At 52.3% G+C, this 15,805-nt stretch overlaps 1 protein-coding gene across 1 annotated transcript in view; it reads right to left on the reverse strand.

The window, feature by feature from the left end:
* Positions 1 to 4,954, reverse strand: part of syngap1b (synaptic Ras GTPase activating protein 1b) — a gene marked incomplete at its 3' end in the record, with an annotated part of 183,912 nt that extends 178,958 nt beyond the window's left edge. The window contains exon 1 of the mRNA XM_084442293.1: positions 4,820 to 4,954. Coding sequence (XP_084298419.1) covers positions 4,820 to 4,837 — 18 coding nt within the window. The 5' untranslated portion in view covers positions 4,838 to 4,954. The remainder of the gene's footprint in view (positions 1 to 4,819) is intronic.
* Positions 4,955 to 15,805: the final 10,851 nt, after the last annotated feature.

Consider the following 15,805-nt stretch of genomic DNA (forward strand, 5'->3'; position numbering starts at 1 on the left):
TTGGACCCGACTGACCCCTGCAGAGCGTGAGCACCGGGAACAGAACGGACTATGCATATACTGCGCTAGCCCAGCGCACGCCGTCGACTCCTGTTCCTCTGCACCTCCCAGGGCGGCAAAAAGAGTAGGCTCACTCGCCAGGGGGTACCGAGTAAGCCGGCTCATCCATCCTCTATCCCGGACCCGTGCCGCCAGGTTCACTGTCACCCTCGCCTGGCAGGGGCACACGCTCTCCGTCCCTGTCCTCATCGACTCCGGTGCCGACGAGAACTTCGTGGACGTCCAGTTCGCCCACAAGGCGGCGCTCCCTCTCTCCCCTCTGGAGAGGCCCCTCTCGGCTTTCGCCCTGGATGGCCATCCCATGGGTCCCATCACGCACCGGACCCTGCCCCTCACTCTCACAGTCTCGGGTAACCACGTGGAGAACGTCCGCCCCTTCGTCATCCACTCTCCCGACGCTCCGTTCATCTTAGGGAGGCCCTGGCTGGAACTCCATACCCCTCATGTCTGCTGGAGCTCGGGGCGCATCCTCAGCTGGAGCACCACCTGCCACGCCCGCTGCCTCCGAGCTGCTCAGACCTCCACTCGGGTTGACCGGCCCCGTCCCGCTCCTCCTGACCTCTCCACGGTCCCTTTGATGTACCACGACCTCGGGGAGGCCTTCAGTAAGGAGCGCGCCCGCACACTCCCCCCTCATCGACCCTACGACTGCGCCATCGAGCTCCACCCTGGCGCCCCTCTCCCAGCCAGTCGTCTCTACAACCTCTCCCTCCCGGAGAAAGCTGCCATGGACACCTACATCTCCGAGTGCTTGGCCGAGGGCCTCATCCGACCATCTCGTTCCCAGGTGGCAGCGGGGTTCTTCTTTGTAAAGAAGAAGGGAGGAGACCTGAGGCCGTGCATCGACTACAGGCTGCTCAACAACATCACGGTGAAGAATAAATACCCACTCCCCCTCATGAGCTCCAATTTTGAACCCCTCACCGGTGCCACCATCTTCACCAAGTTGGACCTCAGAAACGCTTATCACCTGGTGCGTATCCGTGAGGGGGACGAATGGAAGACCGCCTTCAAGACCTCCCGTGGCCACTACGAATACCTCGTCATGCCCTTCGGCCTCACCAACGCCCCCGCCGTCTTCCAGGCCCTGATGAACGACGTGCTCAGGGACATGCTGGACGTATTTGTGGTTCTCTACCTGGACGACATCCTTGTGTTCTCCAGGAGCGCTGAGGAGCACGTCCAACACGTCCGCATGGTAATCCAGCGTCTCCGGGAGAACCGCCTATACATCAAGGCGGAGAAGTGATCCTTTCACTCCGCGTCAGTGGAGTTCCTGGGGCTCATTGTGGAGGGAGGCCTGACGCGACCCGACCCCCGCAAAATCAAGACCGTGGTCGAATGGCCTCAACCCTCTACCCGGAGGCAACTCCAGAGCTTCCTTGGCTTCGCTAACTTTTACCGCCGCTTCATACGGGACTACAGCCGGGTAGCAGCTCCCCTCACCCACCTCACCTCATCCCTGCGTCCGTTCATCTGGACACCGGCTGCCAGCGCCGCCTTCTCTGCGCTCAAGGAGCGCTTCACCACCGCTCCGGTCCTTCTCCATCCTGACCCCTCCAGGCAGTTCGTGGTCGAGGTGGACGCATCGGACACAGGCATCGGTGCTGTTCTGTCCCAGCGGTCAGTGGAGGACCAGAAGTTGCACCCCTGTGCCTTCCTCTCCCGCCGGTTCACCCCGGCTGAGGTGAATTACGACATCGGGAACAGGGAGTTGTTGGCGGTGGTGGGGGCCTTGGAGGAGTGGCGCCATTGGCTTGAGGGCGCGGAACACACCACCCTCGTCTGGTCGGACCACAAGAACCTGACCTTCATCCGGGCGGCCAAGCGCCTCAACTCCCGCCAGGCGCGGTGGTCGCAGTTCCTTGGGAGGTTCGACTTTACCCTCACCTTCCGGCCCGGCTCCCGCAACGCCAAGGCCGACGCGCTGTCCCGCCTCCACGCGCCCGAGGCGCCCCCCGCGGAGCCTGAGACCATCCTGCCGACCTCGCGTGTCGTAGGGGTGGTCACCATGAACATTGAGGCGGTGGTGAGGCAGGCCCAACGCGCCCAACCCAGTCCGGCCAACGTTCCTCCTCGCCGGCTCTTCGTGCCGGACTCGGTCTGGTCCCGGGTGCTCCAGTGGGGCCATGCCAGCCGGTTTGCGTGCCATCCCGGGGTTCACCGCACCCTCTCCTTCCTGAGCCGACGGTTCTGGTGGCCCTCCATGAGGTCCGACGTCCGGGAGTTTGTGGTCGCCTGTCCCGTCTGCTCCCGCAGCAAGGCGTCCCACCAGCCCCCGGCTGGCCTCCTGCGTCCTCTCCCGGTCCCCAGCCGTCCCTGGTCCCACATCGCCCTGGACTTCATCACCGGTCTTCCCCCCTCCAGGGGCAACACGGTCATCCTCACCGTGGTGGACCGGTTCTCCAAGGCGGTCCATCTGGTGGCGCTCCCCAAGCTCCCGTCCTCTGCGGAGACAGCTGAGCTCCTCGTCCAGCATGTCTACCGGCTCCACGGTCTCCCCGGAGACATTGTCTCGGACCGTGGGCCTCAATTCACCTCCCAAGTCTGGAGGGCCTTCTGCAAGGAGATAGGCGCCACCATCAGCCTCTCCTCTGGCTACCACCCGCAGACCAACGGCCAGGCCGAACGGGCCAACCAGAGCCTGGAGTCCGCTCTCCGCTGTGTGTCGGCTCTCCACCCCACCTCCTGGAGCAAGGACCTGCCCTGGGTCGAATACTCCCTCAATGCCCTGACCAGCGCTGCCACTGGCAGGTCTCCGTTCGAGTCATCCCTCGGGTACCAGCCCCCGCTGTTCTCTCTCCAGGAGTCAGAGGCCTCCGTCCCCTCCGTCCAGGCCCACCTCAGCCGCTGTCGCCGTGTCTGGAGGGAGGTCCGCAGGGCCCTGCTCCGCTCCAACGAGCGCTCCTGCCGCGGTGCCAACCGCCGCCGCACTCCTGCTCCGGCGTATCGGCCCGGTCAACGTGTCTACCTCTCCACTGCTGATCTTCTGCTCCAGGTCCCCTCCAAGAAGCTGGCTCCGCGCTTCGTTGGGCCCTTCGAGATCGACCGTGTCCTGAACCCGGCTGCGGTACGTCTTAAACTCCCTGCTTCCATGCGGGTACACTCTGTATTCCATGTGTCCAAGATCAAACCTGTCTCCTCGAGTCCTCTCATGCCTTCTGCCCCAGCTCCTCCGCCTCCCCAGATGGTCGACGAGCATCCCCAGTGGACGGTTCGGCGGCTGCTGAAGGTGCGCCGCCGGGGTCGGGGGTTCCAATACCTGGTGGATTGGGAGGGGTACGGCCCCGAGGAGTGCAGCTGGATCTCCAGGCAGCTCATTATGGACCCGTCTCTCCTCCGGGACTTCTACAGGGCACATCCTGACGCCCCCGGTCGGTCGCCAGGTGGCTCCCCTCGGGGGGGGGGTCCTGTTACGGCTCGCATGCCCTCGCCTCCACAACCGTCTCCCTCTCTCCCCTCTGGGCCCGCTGCGCGCTCGGGGCGTCCAACGCGCTCTACCGCACGTCGCATCAGCCCGGGCATACAACGCTCTGGCTCTCCGGAGTTTCCCCCCACTGCCGGGCGTTCCCCGTCTCCGGCCAGCTCCGCGGACTCGGCAGTCTCCTCCCTCTCCGGTGACGAAGAATCGGATCCCGACATGCCCAGCACATCGGCCCGTGCGCAAAGACAAGAACGGCGCGCTCGTCTCCGACGATGACGCGGGCGCGGCTCTACTCACCGGTTTCCAATTATCATCACCACACCTGTCCCTCGTTCTGCAATCACCTTCAACCTCTACAAGAACCTGGTCTACACTCCACTCATCGCCAGATCTTACCATAATACTCTTGTGGTAAAGTATAGCCTAGCCTACAATCTCCTTACCCGTATTTTGTAGTGTTTTTTCCCGTTCCCCGTTTGTGATTACTCTCACTCACCCTGCCTCCCCTCCTCATCTCTCCAGTTCCTGCCTGACCCACGTCTGTACGATTACCCCGCTCCTGCCTGACCACCGCCTGTACGACCCCGCTCCTGCCTGACCATCGCCTGTACGACAACCCCGCTCCTGCCTGAACATCGCCTGTACGACAACGCTCCTGCCTGACCATCGCCTGTACGACAACCCCGCTCCTGCCTGAACATCGCCTGTACGACAACCCCGCTCCTGCCTGACCATCGCCTGTACGACTACCACGCTCCTGCCTGACCATCGGCTGTACGACTACCACATCCCCCTTTGTGATCTTATTAAATCGCCCCTCCGGGCTTTACCGTCCCTTGCCTCCTCCTTTCCTGTTGCGCCTGGGTCCCTAAACCAAACCCTCACACTATAGTTGATATCTCTTTCTGATTCAACATCCCCTGTCATAGCATGATATAACAGCAATGAAGTAATGTTTATAACAGTTCTACAGTAGGAGTGTCAAACTCAGTATGTACAGTACAGTAGTTATTAAGAGTGGTGCTTTAGCAGTAACCTCATGTAGTTAGCTCCCTTTATAGTCTGTTATGACAGTCCTAGGTCAGGTTACTCTGGCTTAACATACAACAGCTGTGAAGAGACGCTATTTTTTGAACGTCCGTCTATCAATCTTAGTCAATAAGATTTGACACGTCAAACCTCGAAAACGGAAAAGGCGGTTTTAGAATTATCAACTTTTGGCAACTTTTGTTACGTGACAATCGTATTTAGTCAAGCCCTGTCTGAGGTGTTGTATGTGAGCCCGGTTGGTGCTGTCCGGCCGGTTCTGGGGGTGTGTGGAGCGGACAGCGCTACCTCCTCCTGGTCCAACATGTAGAGCTGATTTCCAGAGATCACACACAGACGAGGGTTCCAGCCAGGCCGGTCGTACGAGGGAGCGTGCTGGGAGTGATGGACCTGGGGGCGATAGGAGGGGGGGCCGGCACACCTCGCATCTGAGGAGGAGGGGGGGGGGGAGGACAGAGAGGGAGGAGGGGGGGGGGGAGAGAGGGAGGAGAGGGGGGGGGGAGGAAAGAGAGGGAGGAGGGGGGAGGAGAGAGAGGGAGGAGAGGGAGGAGGGGGGGGGGGAGGGAGGAGGGGGGGGGGAGGGAGGAGAGGGGTGGGGGAGGGAGGGAGAGAGGAGAGAGAGGGAGGAGAGGGAGGAGAGGGGGGGGGAGAGGGAGGAGAGGGAGGAGAGGGGGGGGGAGGGAGGGAGAGAGGAGAGAGAGGGAGGAGAGGGCGGGAGAGAGGAGAGAGAGAGGGAGAGATGGGGGAGAGAGAGGGAGGGGGGTTGTGTCACATTGCTTGTTCTTAGACGGTCACAGATGTTCATGTTGGTTCTGTTAGCTTCGAGGGGGCAAGATTTATGTTGTTGTTTTTACCTTTTATACATTTCTAAAATTAAATTGGGAACATAAAACTTTGAGGTTAAGTATGGTTTTTAGTATCAAAGTGGTATGAAACAGCAACACAGGAGTTTTCCACACTATTCAGTATCCAGTACTCAACCATTTTACACTGGACCAATCTCATTACAGTACATCCCACAATCCCTTGGGCCTTGGAGCTTGTTTGTCTTGGTTGTTTCCCCAGCCTCCCCCCTGTCCTCGCCCATATCTCTGTTCACAGACGGCAGAAACAGACGTGCACTTCTCCAGACAGACGTTTCCTGGTGTCTCTCTCTATCACTTTGACTCTTCTACCCAATCCCTCTCTCTCCCTCTCTCCCCCCTCTCTCTCTACCCCTCTCTCCCTCTCCCTCTCTACCCCCCCTCTCTCTCACTCTCTCCCCTCTCTCTCTCTGTCTTCCATTCACCTTGTCTCTCTCCCATCTTTTCATCCATCTTCCTCATATTGATCCCCTCCTTTCACTTCCTCTATCTCTTCTCCTCCTTTCACTTCATCTACCCCTTCTCCTCACATGTCTTCATCTACCCCTTCTCCTGGTATCTCTTCTCCTCATATCTCTTCTCCTCCTACCTCTTCTCCTGGTATCTCTTCTCATATCTCTTCTCCTCCTACCTCTTCTCATATCTCTTCTCCTCCTACCTCTTCTCCTGTTATCTCTTCTCCTCATATCTCTTCTCCTGGTATCTCTTCTCCTCATATCTCTTCTCCCCATATCTCTTCTCCCCATATCTCTTCTCCTCCTACCTCTTCTCCCCATATCTCTTCTCCTCCTACCTCTTCTCCTGGTATGTCTTCTCCTCCTACCTCTTCTCCTGGTATCTCTTCTCCTCATATCTCTTCTCCTCCTACCTCTTCTCCTCATATCTCTTCTCATATATCTTCTCCTCATATCTATTATCCTAGTATCTCTTCTCCTCATATCTCTTCCTCTATCTTTTCTTCTGTGGCCATGCTACCTCTATTTGTATAGCCATGCTACCTCCATGCAAGAGTTTTCCTCCTGTTTTACCAAGATACAAAGCAGACATCTTGAGGCAGTTCTCACTCTACCCTGTCTGCCTTGTGTTGACATTCACAGACCCCCCACCGCCCATGAAACCCATCACTAAACAAGTCTAAACACAAGAGACATTCCCCATACCACACATCTCATGTTCTCACACTTCATATCTGGCCATACAAGGCCCACAGCTGACTCAACACTTGGCTCTTAACACACATAGTTCCGGTATATTAGCACGTACAAGGTCCTCAGTCAACACTTTCCAAACAGCAGCCTTTAACCCTTTACACCCACAGCACAGACAGCTGCTGGTGTTTGAGGGAGGAAATAGCGTCCACAGGATGACTGAGGCAGGTCCTGACCAGGGCAGAGAGGTGGCATGCTGTACAACAGAGCCCCGCCCTGTCCCTCTGACACCAAGCCAGTCAGAGTCACTCTGACCCAGAATGCACTGCAGCCCTATGCCCCCAGTCCAGTCGATTCTCTCACTGACCGTGTAAGCGTTTCTCAAAGTCTCACTCTATGCCTTTTGTAAACCGTACATGCTGAGTCGAGATAGAAAGCACAAAAGGCAATCAGTCTAATTGTAGGGAATAACATCTGAGTTCATGATCTGTATTCCTGTTTAATTATGAATTAGGTTTCTTTTGAAAAATATATGAGTCGAGCAAAGCCAAACTTAATAAGCCGGATCAGAGTGGTGTGATTCATGGTGAAATGAATAGGGATGTGTGTAACCTGATTTCAACCTCCTTATCATTTCACCCGTGGACACACACACACACACACACACATACACACACACACACACACACACACACACACACACACACACACACACTGTGGAAAGTCTGGCGCAGTCGCCCTGAGAGTACTCACATACACACACACATCATTTTTAAAATAATTTGGGTGAACTGAAAAAAATCAAGGCCATGAATATAGGCCAGCGCTTTGGATCTTTGTGTTCATGTGCTCTGCTGTGAGGATGACACAAAGAAAATGACAAGTCGTCTCTCCTAGAGCTAACAGGCCAGCCAAGACGTCTCTCCTAGAGCTAACAGGCCAGCCAAGACGTCTCTCCTAGAACTAACAGGCCAGCCAAGACGTCTCTCCTAGAGCTAACAGGCCAGCCATACCTAAAGACGTCAGGAAACCTGAGAGAAAACACACCTTTACATGTCATTAAAGGGCAGTGGAAAGTACGATGCAGATTGTTGGTGATGAGTAAACTGATGTGCATGGTGCTTGGCGGTTTGAGACTCTTAATATAGACAAATACTTTGGAAACACACACAGATCTTTTCCCACGCTGAACTTTGCAGTCATTATGCTCTCCCAAACCAAAGTCAGAAAACTGAGGTCTGGGGACATCAGTGACTCATACCGCCATGCTACAGCCAAGACGACCACCAGTCACACTGTTATACTACAGACAAGAGGACCATCACTAACTGTACTACAGCCAAGAAGACCACCACTCATACTGTTGTCCTACAGCCAAAAAGACCACCACTCATACTGTTGTCCTACAGCCAAGAAGACCACCACTCATACTGTTGTCCTACAGCCAAGAAGACCACCACTCAACTGTACTACAGCCAAGAAGATCACCACTCAACTGTACTACAGCCAAGAAGATCACCACTCAAGTGTACTACAGCCAAGAAGACCATCACTCAAGTCTACTACAGCCAAGAAGACCATCACTCAACTGTACTACAGCCAAGAGGACAACCACTCAAGTGTAATACAGCCAAGAAGACCACCACTCAAGTGTACTAGAGCCAAGAAGATCACCACTCAAGTGTACTAGAGCCAAGAAGATCACCACTCAACTGTACCACAGCCAAGAAGACCACCACTCAAGTGTACTAGAGCCAAGAAGACCACCAGTCACACTGCTGTACTACAGCCAAGAAAACCACCACTCAAGTGTACTAGAGCCAAGAAGATCACCACTCAAGTGTACTAGAGCCAAGAAGACCATCACTCAAGTGTACTAGAGCCAAGAAGACCATCACTCAAGTGTACTAGAGCCAAGAAGACCATCACTCAAGTGTACTAGAGCCAAGAGGGCTACCACTCAAATGTACTATACCCAAGAGGGCCATCACTCATACTGCTGTCCTACAGCTAAGACCACCACTCATACCTCTGTATGAGTCTGTCACCACTGAGAAAGTCTTAAGGCGGAACTGACCCGCCCAGAGGAACTGACCTGCCCAGAGGTGACAGGACTGACCCGCCCAGAGGTGACAGGACTGACCCGCCCAGAGGTGACAGGACTGACCTGCCCAGAGGTGACAGGACTGACCCTCCCAGAGGTGACAGAACTGACCCGCCCAGAGGTGACAGGACTGACCCGCCCAGAGGTGACAGGACTGACCCGCCCAGAGGTGACAGAACTGACCTGCCCAGAGGTGACAGGACTGACCCGCCCAGAGGTGACAGGACTGAGTGAATATATTTCTGTGCGACACGGAAATACATTCAGTACAGTAGCACCAGTGCGACATAAAATGTTGGTGGTTTTTCCTGAGTTTTCATCCAGAATAGAACAGACACTTGTTTTCTTGTTTAACATTAACGTCAGTTGGTTTCTTTGTCGGAAAGACGACTAATGTTTAGACTACTGTTCTGATTCTGAATCTAGCTGTCATGCGCAGTCAATCTACATGTGTGTGCGCTATTAAGACCACAGTGCTACTCATCTAAACCAATGCAATCCTTTGAAAACAGACACGTGACCCGCAAGCACAACCAAGAAGAAAGGGCACCATTACAAACCCAGAATGACGGGAAGAAAGACGGCTGTGAAAATGAAGCCAATTTTGTCGTATTTTCAGAAAGGAAACAATAACACCGTCCCAGACAGAGAGGAGGAAGAGGGGGGTAATGGGGACATTACAGGTGTAGAAGAGAGCTCTCAGAGCAGTATTAATAGAGACAAAGAAGACAGAGACAGGGGGAGCCAGGAGAAGAGAGAGAGAGGGTCAGAGAGCGGGTCAGGGGAGGCTCAGGGAGGAGGAGGAGGAGGAGAAAGAGAGGGTCAGGGGAGGCTCAGGGAGGAGGAGGAGAGAGAGAGGGTCAGGGGAGGCTCAGGGGGGAGCAGGAGGAGAGAGAGAGGGTCAGAGAGCGGGTCAGGGGAGGCTCAGGGGGAGCAGGAGGAGAGAGAGAGGGTCAGGGGAGGCTCAGGGGGAGCAGGAGGAGAGAGAGAGGGACAGGGGAGGCTCAGGGGGGAGCAGGAGGAGAGAGAGAGGGTCAGGGAAGGCTCAGAGGGGAGCAGGAGGAGAGACAGAGGGTCAGGGGAGGCTCAGGGGGAAGCAGGAGGAGAGAGAGAGGGTCAGGGGAGGCTCAGGGAGGAGCATGAGGAGAGAGAGGGTCAGGGGAGGCTCAGAAGGGAGCAGGAGGAGAGAGAGAGAGGGTCAGAGAGAGGGTCAGGGGAGGCTCAGGGGGGAGCAGGAGGCATCGGTGCCACTGCCAACGCGAAGTCGAAGGTCTACAGGTAGCCTAATGCCACGTTCCTGTGGCTGGTTTTAAAGGAAGGAAAAATGTACTGTAAGTGGTCAATCAATCAATCAAAGCTTTATTTGTATAGCGCATTTCATACCCAGAGGCAACACAATGCGCTTTACAGAGAACAAGGGAGGTGGGCATACGACCCACTCTCTACATATTCCAGAGGGAAGCAAAAAAACTGTAATCACCCGGGGGCCAGATAAGTGAGCTGTAAAAATTCTTCCCTGACCCCTCTCAACAAGGCGATCGAGCAAGCTCCAGGAGTATGTTTGTCTACCGGCTAAGAACATTTATGAAGCAATACATTGCATTGAATTACATTTCAGAGTGAGAGAGGCTAAAAGCATCATAGGAGAAAGAATATTCTACGGACATGCTACATCATCCACAGTAGACACAGGGGTATCTATCGGACTTCGTGAGGTCTGCTGGTGACAGTGGGGCATCCACTGGACCTGGTTAGAAGATAGGAGGGAGAGAGAGAGGCACTAGGGAGAGGGAAGGCAGAGGGAAGGCAGAGCAGGGTTAGTAGCACGTAGAGCCATTCAGACCACACAGATATTGAAACAGGCAACCTGGGGCAGGCTCCTGGAATATATTTGTCTAATGGCTAAGAACATTTAAAGAACAATAAATAATATTAAATTAAGTTTAAATTAAGTTTTCGGAGCAAGAAAGGCTAAGAGCATCAGGTCCAGGCCTAAGCCGGATGTGGACTGATGTGTGTCTTGTGAGTACGTGTCTGTGTGTGTACTAAATACTACGATATCCACAGCTCCGCAGCTGACACTGGACCTGGTTAGAGGATAGGAGGGAGAGAGACACTAGGGGAGACAGAAAACGATTAGTAGCACACTGAGTCATTGAAGCAACACAACAGTCAGAACAAGCCTGTTTCAGGATAACCAGCTTCTGTACACTACTTGATATACATACATTGCATAGCAGGACAAATATCAATGTATACAGAGGATTCACAGGTAGGTTTGAGGCTGCCTTTCTGTATCTCAAGGTCCTAGCTAGTGATTGTAGGCTAGGTCGAAAAGGTACGTCTTGAGGTCTCGCTTGAAGACCTCCGTTGTTTCAGCCCTTCTTAGGCACTCCGGTAGGGTGTTCCAGAGGTTGGGGGCATAGAAACTAAAAGCTGCCTCTCCGTGTTTCTTGGTCCTGGCTTTTGGAACTGTTAAAAGTTCAGTGCCTGAAGATCTAAGTGGTCTGTTTGGCATGTACTTAACAAGCATGTCTGAAATATATTCTGGTGAGTGACTGTGGAGAGATTTATAGACTAGTAATAGTATTTTAAAGTCTATTCTAGAGTTGACTGGTAACCAGTGTAGTGATTTTAATGCTGGTGTGATGTGTGCCCTTCGTCTAGTCTTAGTGAGGACTCTTGCTGCAGCATTCTGTATTATTTGTAGCTTAGAGATTGCTTTCTTTGGTAGGCCTGATAGTAGAGCATTGCAGTAGTCCAGCCTGCTTGTGATGAAAGCATGCATTAATCTTTCGGTGTCAGCCTGAGAGAGAAAGGGTTGCACCTTGGCAATGTTCCTTAGGTGGTAAAAGGATGTCTTTGTAATATTCTTGATGTGGTTTTCGAAATTAAGATCTGAGTCAAGTATGACACCTAGGTTTTTAGCCTGGCAATTGGTGTCAATTTCCAGAGTTTTTAGGTGTGCAGCTAGTTTCTCTCTTTTAGCTTTTTCTCCAATGATCAGTACTTCTGTTTTGTCCTGGTTTAGTTGGAGGAAATTATGTGACATCCATACATTTATATCTGTAATACACTTGACAAGGCAGTCAACCAAGCTGTAGTTACTGGGTGTTACGGAAATATAAAGTTTAGTATCATCTGCGTAGCTATGGTAGCTAATATTGTGCCTCCTGATGACACTGCCAAGGGGCAGCATGTACAGGCTGAAGAGTAGAGGTCCTAGGATCGATCCTTGGGGCACCCCACAGGTCATAGGGATCTTTCTTGAGCTATATTCACTGAGGGCAACGAAGAAATCACGACCGGTTAGATAGGTCTTAAGCCAATTTAGGACTGGACCAGAGAGGCCAACCCACTTTTCCAGTCTTTCGATGAGGATTGCATGATCTATAGTATCAAAGGCTGCACTCAGGTCCAGGAGGACAAGAACAGAAAGCTCTTTGGAGTCAGCATTAATTCTGAGGTCATTTACAACTTTGACTAATGCCGTCTCTGTGCTATGGTGGGCACGGAAGCCGGACTGGAAAAGGTCAAGGGTACAACTTGTAGCTAGGAAATCATTAATCTGTTTGAAAACAATTTTTTCCTGAATTTTACTCAAAAAGGGAAGGTTGGAGATTGGTCTAAAATTGCTAAAAACTGAAGTGTCTAAGTTGTTTTTCTTCAGTACGGGTCTCACCAGAGCAGTTTTAAGTATTGGTGGGAAGACACCTGTAGATAGGGAGTCATTAACAATGGATAAAATGTCATAGGATACAGAGTCAAAAATAGTTTTGAAAAAATCGGTGGGGATAGGATCCAGCAGGCATGTGGAGGTTTTGAGTTTGGATACTACTTTTCTCAACATTTCTGTGTCCATCAGTGTAAACAGGCTCATATGTCCATTACATGGAGGGAGAGGATCTGTGAACGGGATGCATGGCCTTTCCTGAGTGATATTCCTCCTAATATTCATAATCTTATCTCTGAAGTAAGCTGCAAATTCCTCACATTTGGAGGTAGAGAGCAGGTTATCAGGTGTTTTTACGGCAGGGTTTATTAGGCTATCAATTGTTGAGAAGAGCACTCTTGAATTATTTCGGTTGATAGATATCAATTTTGAGAAGAGGTCTTTCCTTGCATTTCTTATTGCTTTATTAAAAGCAGAGAGATGATCTTTGAGAATATCATGGTGGACCTGTAGCTTGGTTTTTCGCCATATACGCTCAGAACTTCTGCAGGTTCTCTTTAGTTGATATGTTTCCTCATTTCGCCATGGGGCTTTATTATTGGTTGTGATCCTTTTCAGTTTAATAGGTGCTACAGAATCCAAGGCTGCCCTTACTCTGGTGTTAAAGGTGGTTGCCAGGTCTTCAATAGTTCCTAAGGGCCCCACTTCTGGAGTTGATAAATTGTTTGTGGTCAATATTTCTCTAAAACTATCGGCTACTGCGGAGGTAAGATAACGTTTCTTTATAAAGCGCTCAGTACTACTTTGACTTTAGGAACTAATGCAGTGAAGAAGATACAGAAATGGTCGGGGAGGGCGAGGTCACTAATAGAGGAAACAGTGATAGTCAGGCCCTTAGTAATCACTAGATCAATGGTGTGGCCGCGGTTGTGAGTTGGCTCAGAGATATGTTGGGTAAAATCCATGGAGTTTAGGAGGTTGATAAAGTCCCTAGCTTTCGAGTCCGCCTCAGTGTCTACATGTATGTTGAAATCTCCAATGATGATAATCTTATCATAATTTGTATGGATGATGGACAGGAGTTCTGAAAATTCTGTAGAGAAGGCAGGGCATTGTTTGGGAGGCCTATACACAGTTACTGCCAGAACTGGGGGCTGGCATTTTAGGACAATAGCGTGGTATTCAAAAGAGGCGAAATCATCAAAGGAGATGGTCCTGCAGCTGAGGGCATCTTTAGCTATGGTGGCTGTTCCTCCACCTTTTTTCCCACTTCTGATAGATTGAAAAAAGCTGTAGTTAGGAGGAGAGGCTTCAATGAGGGCTGCTGATCCATTTATATTTAGCCAGGTTTCAGTTAGGAACATACAGTCTAGTTTACGTTCACATATAAGATCATTAATGAGAAAAGTTTTGCTTGGTAGGGACCTGACATTTAGAATCGCCATTGAAATAGCTTCCGGAAAAAAGGGCTGGCTCGCCTGACTAGTAGGCCTGGATGGTATATTCACTGGAACTGATATCAGGTTTTTTATATTAGATCCACCTGACTGTTTCATTATGGTACTAGGGGTGCGGTGGGAGATAATTCGCTGAATGGCATATTCAGGTGGGCAGAATTTGTTTATAAAAATAAAGACGCCGCTATGCCAGGTCTCAGTGAGGGGCAGGGAATCAAGGTCTATGGTGATGGGGCGCTGGTGAGATGGAGCTGGTGTAGCCCGACCCGCGGGTACAGGAGGTTTATGTTTGGCAGTAGGGTGGTTGAGACGGGTCGGGCTAACCCCACATCAGACGCTGGAAGATCTCAGCGTCAGGTCCATATTCATACTGAGCAGATGGGCACCTGACCTACTAGGATGAAGGCCGTCCCTGGCGAAGAGGTCCGAGTGGTTTAAGAAAGTGGTGAAATTATCTATGAAGGGAAGCTTCAACTGGCAGCAGTAGCCTTTCAGCCAGATGTGGAGCTGACAGATCCTACTATATTTGGCATCACCATATCGGGGGGAGGAGAACGGGCCAGAGATGATGCAGGTCTTTCCTGACGCCTGAGCAGTGGGGATCAGGGCCTTGAAATCCTCCTTCAGCCGCTCAGACTGCTGGAGCTTGATGTCATTTGTTCCGACATGGATGATAATGGATGAGGCCAGGGGATTTTCTGCGAGGAGTGATGGGACAACAGTCCTGATGTCCGAGACCTTAGCTCCTGGGAAGCAGCAGGTCCGGGCTTTCGGGACCACTACATGGCACACCATGGAAGATCCGATGACGAGCACAGATGGGGGGGGCGGGATCAGTGGCGGGCCCACTGGGCTTAGGGGACTTCCTTTGCTGCCTCACACCTGAAGGCCAAGTGGTAGAGGGGGGGGGGCGGGGGTCCCCTCGGTGGACTGGGCTATGCTTAGGCCGGGGAGCAGGCTTATTAGCCTGGCTATTTTGCCACTCACCAACCAGAGAGGTGTGGGTGGGCTGCGGAGTATGGGTATGGTACTGGGTAGGGCAGGGTGTGAAATGAGCCCCAGTAGCAGAGAGCCTGGACGAGGAGCTGATGCTAGTATCCTTGGACCTCTTGGATACAGGCTCGGCCAATAAAGCAAAGCTATTCCTCAGTTGGAGGGTGTCGTCGTCGGAGGGTTGGGAGGGGACCCTGGAGGTTTCCCTTTCTCGTTTCCTCCTAACAGTGGTCCAAGGGGTGGGGCTTGAATGCTTGGGTCTGGCACTGAGTCTGGGCCAGGATTTCTCACTCAGGAGGAAACTAAAATCCACATCTCCACCCCCGGATGTCGCCGACGGTGGAACAGTGGGAGGCTGGACGTCGACATCTGGGTCGGGTCGCAGTGAGTCCAGGAGATCTTCGACTTGATGTATAGAGTGTAGAGTAGAGATCCTACCTTTCAACTCTGAGATTTTTTGGCTACGCTGGAGGCAACCCGAGCAGTTAGGGGCGGGAGGGTGTGGAGCCATCGCAAGACTCGTTAAAATAATTGCGGAATTAAAATAAGAGGATAAAACCGCCAATCTATTTGCTAAAAGCAGGCCTCAGCTGCTGGCTTGAGCAAAACAACGCTCAGCAAGCTGTAGGACCAACGAAAACCAGAGGACAACCAACCCAATCTACTTGCTAAAAGCAAGGTTCAGCTGCTGGCTTGTAAATCCCGCTCAGCAAACTGTAAACAAACAAAACCAGAAGACAACAAACTAAATCTACTTTTAAAAGCAAGGCTCAGCTGCTGGCTTGTAAATCCCGCTCAGCAAACTGTGGAACGACCGAAAACCAGAGGACAACAACCTTAGTCTACTTGCTAACGCAAGGCTCAGCTGCTGGCTTGTAAATCCCGCTCAGCAAACTGAAGAACAAACGAAAACCAAGACAACAGACCTCGAGATCCAGACGTCGGACTCTCAGGTACCACCAATATTAATGCGCGATTTTGAGAACGGAGGTATGGTATGCAGGTGGATAAAACTGGAAAAAAGCAATGAACCTGC

Source organism: Borostomias antarcticus, assembly GCF_949987555.1.
Source record: "Borostomias antarcticus genome assembly, chromosome: 8".
NCBI lineage: Eukaryota > Metazoa > Chordata > Actinopteri > Stomiiformes > Stomiidae > Borostomias > Borostomias antarcticus.